General features: G+C 39.2%; 1 protein-coding gene across 4 annotated transcripts; it reads left to right on the top strand.

Annotated features, from left to right (window-relative positions):
- Positions 1 to 644: 644 nt before the first annotated feature.
- Positions 645 to 5,043, top strand: LOC107765466 (aquaporin SIP1-1). Of its 4 annotated transcripts, none has more exons than XR_012708889.1 (4): positions 646 to 1,103; positions 1,713 to 1,985; positions 4,449 to 4,588; positions 4,698 to 4,837. XR_012708889.1 is itself a non-coding variant. In XM_016584120.2 (4 exons), the coding sequence occupies exons 1-3, from the start codon at positions 810 to 812 to the stop codon at positions 4,464 to 4,466; spliced, it is 585 nt and encodes a 194-aa protein (XP_016439606.2). In that variant the 5' UTR covers positions 646 to 809; the 3' UTR covers positions 4,467 to 4,491; positions 4,698 to 4,838. The 4 variants fall into 4 exon arrangements, 3 of the variants coding, with proteins under 3 accessions (XP_016439604.2, XP_016439606.2, XP_016439605.2); XM_016584120.2 differs by having other exon boundaries at positions 4,449 to 4,491; positions 4,698 to 4,838; XM_016584118.2 differs by lacking the exons at positions 4,449 to 4,588; positions 4,698 to 4,837 and adding an exon at positions 3,797 to 4,431 and having other exon boundaries at positions 645 to 1,103.
- Positions 5,044 to 11,724: the final 6,681 nt, after the last annotated feature.

The raw sequence follows: 11,724 nt of genomic DNA, 5'->3' as shown, positions 1-11,724 counted from the left end.
GTTCGAATTCGAATTGTGGGTTAGGTTAGCTGTTTAATGGGCAAAATGAACATGTCTCTTAAATTAATTTCCAGCCCTCCACATGTCCCTTTAATTGGTGGATCCTAGAGGTATTAACGGAGGAAGGGCGGATTTGAGCCGAAATATAAAGGCGCTAGAAACTAAAAGGTAAAGATGATCCTTTTCTATTTTTTTGAATTATATGTGCATACTGCATAGTACTTAAATTTCTCCTTAAAATGAATCTATATCTTATAAATATTTTTTGGCTAAAAGTACTTTTTTAGTAAGAAGTGTTTTTTTTTAAAGTTAAGGTGTTTGGTTAAATTTTAGAAGGGAAAAAGTGCTTTTGATTAGAAGCGGAAGCTATTTTTGAAAAGCTGAAAAAAAATAGCTTATTCCCAAAAGTACTTTTAAAAAAAATAATTTTGAAAAAATACACTTAGAAATAATTTTAAAAAGTTTGATCAAATACTAATCGTTGTTCAAAAGTATTTTTCAAATTAATTAATTAAAAATAAATTATTTTTTTTTTATTTTAAGAAAATATTTTTTAAAATAAATTTATTTTAGAAGTTTGACCAAAGAAACTGTTAAATATTTTTATTCAATTAGAATAAATTCATATAATTTGGTGCACGTTAGGTGAACTTTTGTCCAACCCAAAATTTTGTACCAGATTAGTATCCATCGCTCTTCACTTGTATTTTTGCCGTCCTCTATCTATTTGTAATACCAATACCAATTCAGTAGGAGTACTTGGAGTTGACTTTTTTCTCCAGAGCTATCTCCTTCCTCTCTTCTCTGAGATGGGTGTGATTAAAGCAGCGATTGGTGATGGGGCGTTAACTTTTTTATGGGTTTTATGCTCCTCTTGTATTGGGGTTTCTACTTACTTGGTAGCTACTACTTTTGGTGTTGTCAATGAAATGGGCAGCCTCTTCATCACTACCCTTGTTGTTTTTCTTATATTCTTAGTGTTTGGATTTCTGGGTGATGCATTGGGTGGTGCTGCTTTCAATCCAACTGCCAATGCCGCCTTTTATGCAGCTGGTCTTGGTCACGATTCTCTTGTCTCAGCCGCCCTTCGTTGTCCTGCTCAGGTTCTTCATTTTTTTTTTTGAATAGAGGAGGTGAATAGATTAAGCACAGTCCGCCTTTTAAGGTTGTAGTTAGGAGGTAACAGACTAGTCTGATAGTGTTTTGTTTTAGGCTTAGGGTGCTAGTATTGTCCATACTACTTCATTAGGTTGCAGGTTAGGTTGTAAGAGCTAGTTTGATAGTGTTTTGTCTTAGGATGCTAGTGGCTCTTGTTGTGTCCTTATTACTTCCGTTGTGTCGGTAGTACTGCTTATTGTTACTGCTTTTCTTTCTATTTTTTGGTTAATACGGTGTTATCTTTCTGGCTTCCTTTGGTGTTACTGCTCCACTGTCTTCTGGCTTCCTTTGGTGTTACTGTTCCACTGTCTCTTTCCATCCTCGTGAACCGAGGGTCTATCGGAAATAGCCTCTCTACTCCTCTGGAGTAGGGGTAAGCTTTGCGTGCACACTAACCTCCCCAGATCCCATTTGTGGGATATCACTGGATTGTTGTTGTTGTTATTGTTGTTGTTGTTGTAAAAGGAGTTGAATAGAATAAGCACAATCCATATTCTGATAACATTGACCAATCAATTGGAAAAAGTATAAAAGCTATGATTTGATTGTTATAGGTAGCAGGTGCAGTTGCCGGTTCGCTTGCAATAATGGAGCTTATGCCTAAGCAGTATCACCACATGCTTGAGGGGCCTGCTTTGAAGGTGGATGTACAAGCTGGAGCTATTGCGGAGGGTGTCTTGACCTTCATAATCACATTCATGGTCTTTGTCATTTTCCTTAGGGGTCCAAAAAGTGCACTTCTGAAGAATTGGTTGCTCACTATGGTAACTGTCCCTTTGGTGGTTGCAGGTTCAAACTACACTGGACCTTCTATGAATCCAGCCAATGTAAGTCTTGCTTTTATTTGTTGGCGCTCGCTTTCTAGACATTGATGATGAATAGAATTAGTTTTCCAGTGACTATTCAATTGGCGATAAAAAATAATTTGCAACTATCAAAGTATTTGCACATGGAAACTAGGATTATGAAAGATCTTCACTTGCATATCTTGAATCTCAGGCGCTGTCTCTCCACAAACTTAGCATATGTCAAAACACTTTTTTACCATCAATTCTTACTGGGAAAGAAAAAACAATTCTAATTTATAGAAAGGGATAAATTTAACAAGTTTCATTAGAAGCAATAAACTAAATACTGAAGTAGGATAGGAATGCGATTGCAATTTCCCCAAGGAACTTCTAATCTAACTTTGGTTTCATAAATCATCCCAAAAGGCCTGTTAGAAGATTCATCAACTTGCAAATTGCAAGAATACATGGGATTAAATTCCATAGAGATGGTAAAAGGCTCCGAGCTCCTCATCTACAAATTGATAACATGCCCCATCATAATATACTGTATAAAACGCAGTGTTTTTGTCAGACCCTTTGTTAGCAATTGTGGATGGAAATATACGGATGGTACTACCTGGGAATGAAAATTATGCCCTAACATTACACCACTAACCATCACAAAAGTCTTAAATTGAAACACTGTGAATCATTACTGGAAGGGAACTTGAAATCTTCCTGTATCTTTTGAAAACCAACTCTAACCTCATTCATCCTTCCAAATTTTATCTTCATACATTTATGTTCCCCTGAAGCTATTCTGTGTTGTTTCTGGCTCTAGCAATCTTGAGACCATCTTTGTGGATCACAAACTTAGTCATAAATTGCAAGCATCCTTGAAAAACAAGGCAATATTGTGCCAATGCAGGGGGGATTTAGGTTATGCCAAGCGGTGTCACGTGACACCGCTTCGCCGGAAAATTTTACAAAATATACTGTAGGAGCAATGTGAAAAAACAAAATTTCACCTATATTGTCTTTAAAGTGACACCACATGATTTTAAGTACTTAGTGGCTCACTGGCCAAGCACTGCATTTTTGTTGTAAATGTCAAGGGATCGAACCTCGACATGTAAACATGTGTAAGCTTCTAAATAAAACCTAACTTTTTAATACTCTCAAGAAACCAATTGGTACTAAACATTTTGACGCTCCCGGAAATCATTTAAGTATATAAATGAATGTAAAATTATATTTTGGAAAAACTGTTTGTCATCTCTCTCATCATCTACGCCAACTTCGGTGGGTCATCGACCGTTATAAGTTGTCTTGTTATTTTTTCGTTTATATTTCTCGTTGATTTTTTTAATATATTTGGTGTTTTCTTTATGAGTTGAATTCTATAATTTTATGAAAAGACTTTTTAATATGAAGACATTTTCGTAATTTGTTCATCTATTTAGCTTTTTAATAGTGACACCGCTTACGAAAAATTCTGCGTACGCCACTGTGATTACGTGTTAGCATCAAAAGTAGAGACCATCCATTGTCTCATAGGACTGGAGATTTAAGCCCATATTATGTAATGAGATCAGAAAACCAATGCGATAGATGAGACTCAAAGAGAGAGACTAAGATGAAGAATTGTTACTTCTCTTTACTCTCTAAGATTGCAAACTCTTGGGATTTATAACCTTGCTAAGCATTTATTTTCGACTGTCCAATTTTATCCTTTTCCACAATGCTGCCTTGCCCCAATGTATTACATCCCCATAGCCTCTCTATGTTACACCATGAGGGGTGAATGGACGGAATAAGTGAGATCATTCTTTTAATTGGTTTTTTCGTTTTTCTGGGGTATTATTTAGGTAGTCCCGACAAACCAGCTTTGGACTTTGCCCTGCATCTCAAAATTGAAGATGACCGCTGCAAAAAAATGCACTTTCTCTAGCATTTCTGTTTTGGAAAAGAGACAAGTGAAGAAAGGCGCAAACCGGATGTGCCATTTGAGTTTTTAGGAAAGATTACCAATGTGTGAACATTAACCAATTGAACCCTGAATATACTTGTATTTACCTCATACTGTCATGGAATATGGTAATTATAGAGAATAGATTTAGACAGCAAGTATTACCTAAATTTGCCTTTCAATCTAACCTAGATTATCCGTCTAATCTAGAGAGTGATCACATTGCTATTGTTTCGTTTTACTTATTTGCATTTTGTCGCATAAAGTCTAGTTACAAACCTCTTCGCAAGTGTAAATATTAATTGATACTTTACTTTTATGCATCTCTGTTTAGAATATGGAGAAATAAGACCGGGAATGAGTTCAATCAAGAATCTAGTCAAGATGACTAACCAAGTGTTTTATTTTACCCTACAATTTTCTATGAACGCATCCTGATCTGATTTGGAACTTTATACCTTTTCCTTCTACTAGCAACTGCTATCTTTAAATATATAAACATCCTCTTGGGCATATTAAGTTTGTTTTTCTTTTGAACTGGTTTTTTGTAGGGGCGAAATGGACAATAAGTTTGGCAAGGACTGCAGTAATCTTGTTAGTTTCATCCTTGTCTAACAAAAAATGCTATCTAAATTGTCAAGGAATTAAGTATTCTTCTTAGCTTCAACCTCACTGACATAGCCTAAATACGGTAGCCATTTGTTTGTTATTGTTGTTGTTGTTTCCTGCGTAACTTGTTAAATCGTTCCATAACACGAAGTACCACACAACTGCTTGTTAATTGGGTATGACATTTGCAGGCATTTGGCTGGGCGTACCTGAGCAATGCACACAACACATGGGAGCACTTTTATGTTTATTGGGTCAGTCCCTTCATAGGAGCAATATTAGCTGCATGGATTTTTCGAGCTCTATTTCCGCCTCCAGTAAAGCAGAAACGAAACTGAAAAACATTCTGCTTCAGTTTGTTCTCCAGTTCCTATATTGTTGTTGTACCTCGTCGATTAAGGATAGCTTAAAAATGCTCTTACAGAGTTCTTATATGGAAGTGTTCATTGTAGCTTTTGATTTTATTGTATTTTTTAAATAAATATTTCCCTTTTGAGTGACTTCTTAAACAAAATCAATCACAAAACTTTAGTTGTTCTTGCACTTGTGCATAATATGCTGGATTTGTTTTTTTGTGCTAGTTTATGTCATGACCCCAATTTTCCACCTTAGAATGTCGTGATGATACCTAGTCTCTAAGACTAATAAAGCCTAACATTCATTGATAGCTTAACAGAATTAACAACTAAGATAATAAGATAACTCGATAAAACTCATACTAACTCCAAAACAGAACATCTGTAACAAAATTCCCAAAGACCGGTGAAACAAGGTCATAAGCTCTACAGAAATAATACAAAACTCTCTAATACAATAATGTCTGAGTAGAAGATAAACAGTAGTAAAAGTAATGACTGAAGGTGACTCCGAGGCCTGCGAGCGCCAAGCAGGTATACCTTGAAGTCTCCGGAATGTATAGCCAAATCACTGATGCCTAGCCTAAGATGAAGTACCTGGATCTGCACAAAAATATGCAGAAGTGTAGTATGAGTACACCACAATGGTACCTAGTAAGTATCAAGCCTAACCTCAGTAGAGTAGTGACGTGGCCAGGTCAAGACACCTACTAGGATGAGAAACTGAATAACATATAGCATAAACGAATAATGGAAGACGAGGAAATAAATGACAATAAGGAATATCAATAATGTAAGCTAACACGAAATTTGAAGCAATAGAGGCAACAAGGAGTGATCACATAAAGGAATTACAAGTAATCAAAATGGACAAAATCATGTAAGGCAAATAAAGAGATAACAAAAACCGTTCAACCAATAAACCTCTTTAACATAGAATAAACAACAACAGTCACGACTGAGGTACCGCCTCGTATCCTTATTTCTCAATTTCAAAATCACAACCTTTCCTTATACTACCGCGTGAGCCTTACATTAAGATATTTTTTAAAACATTTTTTCCGAAATAGCTACACGCACCTTAGCCCCCTTATGTCGCCGCATGGCTTCAAGTAATTCCCTTACTAGCAACACGTATATAAATTGCCATCTTATGTCGCCGCATGCACATTAACCCCTATCCTTATACCGCCGCATGCGCATCAATATCACAACACAATAACAACACGCACCACAAGTGCCCATATGCCACAACTTGCCAAAACAAACAATATCGAAGTCACCACAACATATAGGCCACGACTCAACCACAATACGAACAAGAATCTCAATAATAACAAAATGAGTGAGAATTTCTCTACAAGGAGAGATATCTCAATAATCAACAACTTCAAATAATAATAACTGACAACAAAGGAGGTAACATAACAATAAGAGAGATAACAAAGGCAATTAAGACATATGAGCATGTTTGACAATAAAGGATAGAGCATGTGATAACCACATCAAGTAAAACATGTAAGAATAATTTAACAATGGAAGATCTAACATGATATTTCAATTTCTAATTAAATGCATGAAAAAGTCTAAGCGCCTAAACCGGTAAAATACTATATATAAGCAACACACTCATCACCTCATGTACACGTCTTTCACATAATCCAAATAACGCAAATCAACCCAAGTCCTAAGGGGTAGTTCCCTCACACAAAGTTAGACAAGATACTTGCCTCAAACAAGCTAAATCAACCCACTAGTAAGCCTTTCCCGCGAAAATCTAATTCCAGATGGCTCGAATCTAGCCAAAATAATGTAATACCATAAATACAAACCATAGAAATTGATTCCGGATAATAAAGTTGCAATCTTTACAGAAAATTAAAAAGTCAACTCAAAAAGTCAACCCTAGGCCCGCACCTCGGAGCCCAACCAAACTTATAAAATTCGAACACCCATTCGATGAGTCCAACCATACAAAAGTTATCCAATTCCAACCTCAAATCGACCATCAAATCCTCAATTTATAGTTTTGAAAATTTTTCATAAAATCCTCAATTTCTCCAACTCAAAATACTAATTAAATGATAAAAATAATGATAGAATCATGAAAAGTAAGTAAATCCGAGTTAAAAACACTTACCCCGATCCAATCCTTGAGAATCCCCTCCAAAATCACCCAAAACCGAGCTCTCTAACTCAATATATGGATAATGAAAAAAAAAACCTAAAAGAAGCAATTTCTGCCCAGCGATTTTCGCTTTTGTGGTCAAATTGTCGCATCTGTGACTCCGTATCTGCGGAAGAAATATCACAGATGCAGCTCTAACTCAAGTCTAGCAAATCCCGCTTCTACGGTCCACACAACGCATTTGCGCTTCCGCTTCTACGAAACTCTGCGCACATCTGCGTATCTGCTTCTGCAGCCTTCGACCGCACCTGCAGTCCCTCAATGCTCGCTCAAAGTTCGCTTCTGCAAGTTGTCGCATCTGCGAGTGCGCACCTACACCCACGTGTCCGCACCTGCGACTTTCCCCTGACCAGCCTCCCTTCGCTTCTGCGATCACCCAGCCGCACTTGCGGCCAAGCCCACCGCAGGTGCGATGACACCAGAAATCAGATGTTCTTCAGCAATCCTCCTAAATTCAAAATGGACCCGAATTCAATCTAATTCACACCCGGACCCGAATTCAATCTAATTCACACCCGGAGAACCCGTAAGCCCATCCAAATATATCATTAAGTCCCCTTAAATAACATCAAATCTACGAATCATACCTCATTTCAAGCCTATTGAATCGATGAACATTCAACTTCTAAGACAAATGTCGATTCATACCAAACCAACTCCGAATGAGCTCAAATTTGTTATACAAGTCCCAAATGACACGACGGACCTATACCAACTCCCAGAATCACAATTCGATCCCTATATAAATAAAGTCAACTCTTGGTCAAACCTACCAACCTTCCAAACCTTCAACTTACCAACTTTCGCCAAAAAACCTCAAACCAACCTACGAACCTCTAAATCGATATCCGGACATACGCCTAAGTCCATAATCACTATACGAAACTATCTGAACCATCAGAACTCCATTCAGGATTTATCTCTACAAAAGTCAAACTCCGTTCAACTCTTTCAACTTAAGCTTCCAACTTTGGGACTAAGTATCTCAGTTCACTCCGAAACTCACCCGAAGCAAAATCAACCACCCCGGTACGTCACATAACCACAATTGAACATAGAGGAGGCAATAAATAGGGGAACGAGGCAAAATACTCAAAATAATCGGCCAGGTCTTTACATTATCCTCCTCTTAGAACAAACGTTCGTCCTGGAATGAGTATATAGGTATACCTGAAGTGCTGAAAAGGTGAAGATAATCGCTACGCATATCATGCCCAGTCTCCCAAGTCTCCTCCTCGACTGGTTGACCCCTCCATTGAACCTTCACTGAAGCAATGTTCTTTGACCTCAACTTTCGGATCTGCTTGTCCAAGATGTCCACCGGCTCCTCGACATAAGTCAAATCCTTATCCAGTTGGATTGAGCTGAAATTTAACACATGAGATGGATCACCATAATACTTCCGGAGCATAAAAACATGGAACACGGGGTGAACTGCTGATAAGTTGGGTGGCAATGCAAGCTTGTAAGCCACCTCCCCCACTCTCTTAAGGGTATCAAAAGGACCAATATACCTAGGGCTCAACTTTTCCTTCTTCCTAAATCTCATCACACCCTTCTTGGGTGAAACCCGCAGCAAAACTCTCTCTCCCACCATAAATGCTACATCACGAACCTTCCTATCGGCATAACTCTTCTGTCTAGACTGTGTTGTACGAAGCTGATCCTGAATCAACTTGATCTTCTCCAAGGCATCCCAAACCAGATCAGACCCAACAACCTACCCTCTCCCGGCTTAAACCAACCAACTGGAGAACGACACTGCCTCCCATATAAGGCCTCATAAAGAGCCATCTGAATACTCGATTGGTAGCTGTTGTTATATGCAAACTCTGCAAGAGGCAAGAACTAATTCCATGAACCCTCGAAATCTATAACACATGCACGTAGCATATCTTCTAAGATCTGCATGGTGCGCTCGGACTGACTGTCCGTCTGTGGGTGAAATATTGTACTCAACTCAAACCGTGTGCCTAACTCACGTTGTACGGCCTTCCGGAAGTGCAATGTGAACTGCGTTCCTATATCAGAGATAATGGACACCGATACTCCATGGAGACAAATAATCTCACGAATATAGATCTGAGCCAGCTGCTTTGAAGAATAGGTAGTCATCGCCGAAATAAAATGCGCCAACATGGTCAACCTATCCACAATCACCCACACTGCATCAAATTTCTTCAAAGTCCGTGGGAGCCCAACAACGAAATCCCTAGTAATACACTTCCACTTCTACTCAGGAATCTCAAGTCTCTGAAGCAAACCGCCCGACCTCTGATACTCGTACTTCAACTGCTGATAGTTCAAGCACCGATCTACATACTATACTATATCTTTCTTCATTCTTCTCCACCAATAGTATTGCCTCAAATCTTGATACATCTTAGCGGCACCCGGATGAATGGAGTACCGCGAACTGTGGGCCTCCTCAAGAATCAACTCACGTAACCCATCCACATTGAGCACACATATCCGACCCTGCATTCGCAACACCCCATCATCTTCGATAGAAACCTCCTTGGCATCGTTGTGCTATACCCTGTCCCTAAGGACAAGAAAATGGGGGTCATTATACTGACGCTCTCTGATGCACTCATGCAAGAAAGACTGAGAAATCACACAAGCAAGAACCCGATTGGGCTCCGAAACATCCAATCTCACAAACTGATTGGCCAAATCTTGAATATCCAATGCTAGTGGCCTCTCACCAACTAGAATATATGCAAGGCTACCTATACTCTCAGCCTTTCTACTCAAGACATCAACCACTACATTGGCCTTGCCAGAATGGTACAAAATAGTGATATCATAGTTTTTCAACAGCTCTAACCATCTTCGCTGCCTCAAGTTCAGGTCATTTTGCTTAAACAAGTGTTATAGACTCCGATGATCTATGAATACCTCGCAAAACATGCCGTAGAGATAATTCCTCCAAATCTTCAATGCGTGCCAAATCTAGATCATTAACATGGTAGTTCTTCTTATGGAGATTCAGCTGGCGCAAAGCATGAGAAATTACCCTACCTTCCTGCATCAATACACACCCAATACCAATCCACGAAGTATCACAATAAACCATATATGAACCTGATGGTGAAGGCAAGACCAAAGTTGGAGCTGTGGTCAAGGTAGTTTTTGAGCTTCTAAAAGCTCTCCTCACACTCGCCGGACCACCTGAATGGAGCACCCTTCTGGTTCAATCTAGTCAAAGGTGCAACAATAGACGAGAAACCCGCTACAAAACATTAATAATATCCGGCCAAACCCAGGAAACTCCAAATCTCAGTAGCTAAGACAGCCTAGGCCAACTCTAGATTGCCTCAATATTCTTCGGATCTACCTTGATCCCCTCACTAGACACCACATGACCCAAAAATGCCACTGAATCAAGCCAAAATCCACACTTTGAGAATTTTGCGTATAACTTCTTCTCGCTCAAGGTCTGGAGCACAATCCTCAAATTATGCTCATGATCCTCCCGGCTGCGGGAGTACACCAAAGATGTTATCAATGCATACGATGACAAAAGAGTCGAGATATGGATGGAATACACTGTTCACCAGATGCATGAATGTTGTCGGGGCGTTAGTCATCCCAAATGATATCACTAGGAACTCGTAGTGACCATACTAAGTCCTGAAAGCAGTCTTCGGAATATCCGGATCCTGAATCTTCAGTTGATATTACCCTAACCTCAAATCAATCTTCAAGAACACTTTAGCACTCTGAAGCTGGTCAAATAAGTCATCAATACGTGGTAATACATACTTGTTCTTGACTGTGACTTTGTTCAAATGCTTGTAATCAATACACATCCACATAGTACCAACATTCTTCTTCACAAACAAAACTGAAGCACCCCAAGGTGATACACTAGGCCAGATGAAACCCTTATCAAACAACTCCGGAGGCTGCTCTTTCAATTCCTTCAACTCCATATGTGCCATACGATATGGTGGAAGAGAAATAGACTGAGTGCCCGACACCAAATTAATATCAAAATCAATATCTCTATCGGGCGAAATACCCGATAGGTCTGCTGGAAATACATCTGGAAAATCCTTCACTACCGGAACTGATTCAACGGTAGGAGAATCAACACTAACATATCTCACAAAGGCTAGGTATGCATCACACCCCTTTTCAACCATTCGATGTGCCTTAAGAAAGGACACAACTCTGCTAGGATTATAATCCAATATGCCCCTCCACTCCAACCGTGGAAAACCTGGCATAGCCAATGTCACAGTCTTGGCAGGTCAATCCAGAACAGTATGATAGGGCGACAACCAATCCATGCTCAAGATCACATCAAAGTCTACCATATTGAGTAATAATAGATCAACCCTGGTCTCAAAACCACCAATAACAACTAAACACGACCGATAAACACGGTCCACAACAATAGAATCTCATACAGGCGTGGACACATATACATGAGAACTCAAAGAATCACGAGGTATATCCAAATACAGAGCAAAGTAAGATGACACATATGAGTAAGTAGAGTCTGGATCAAATAAAAATGAGGCATTCCTGAAACAGACCGGAACAATACCTGTGATGACTGCATCTGAAGCGGTATCCGCTATCGTACCCGAAAAAGCATAGAAACGAGCCTGGCCTCCTCCTCTAGGGTGACCTCTGCCTTCTCGACCTCCACCTCTAGCTGGC

Source organism: Nicotiana tabacum, chromosome 4 (genome assembly GCF_000715075.1).
Source record: "Nicotiana tabacum cultivar K326 chromosome 4, ASM71507v2, whole genome shotgun sequence".
Lineage (NCBI taxonomy): Eukaryota > Viridiplantae > Streptophyta > Magnoliopsida > Solanales > Solanaceae > Nicotiana > Nicotiana tabacum.
This window is presented reverse-complemented; position numbering and strand designations above follow the sequence as displayed.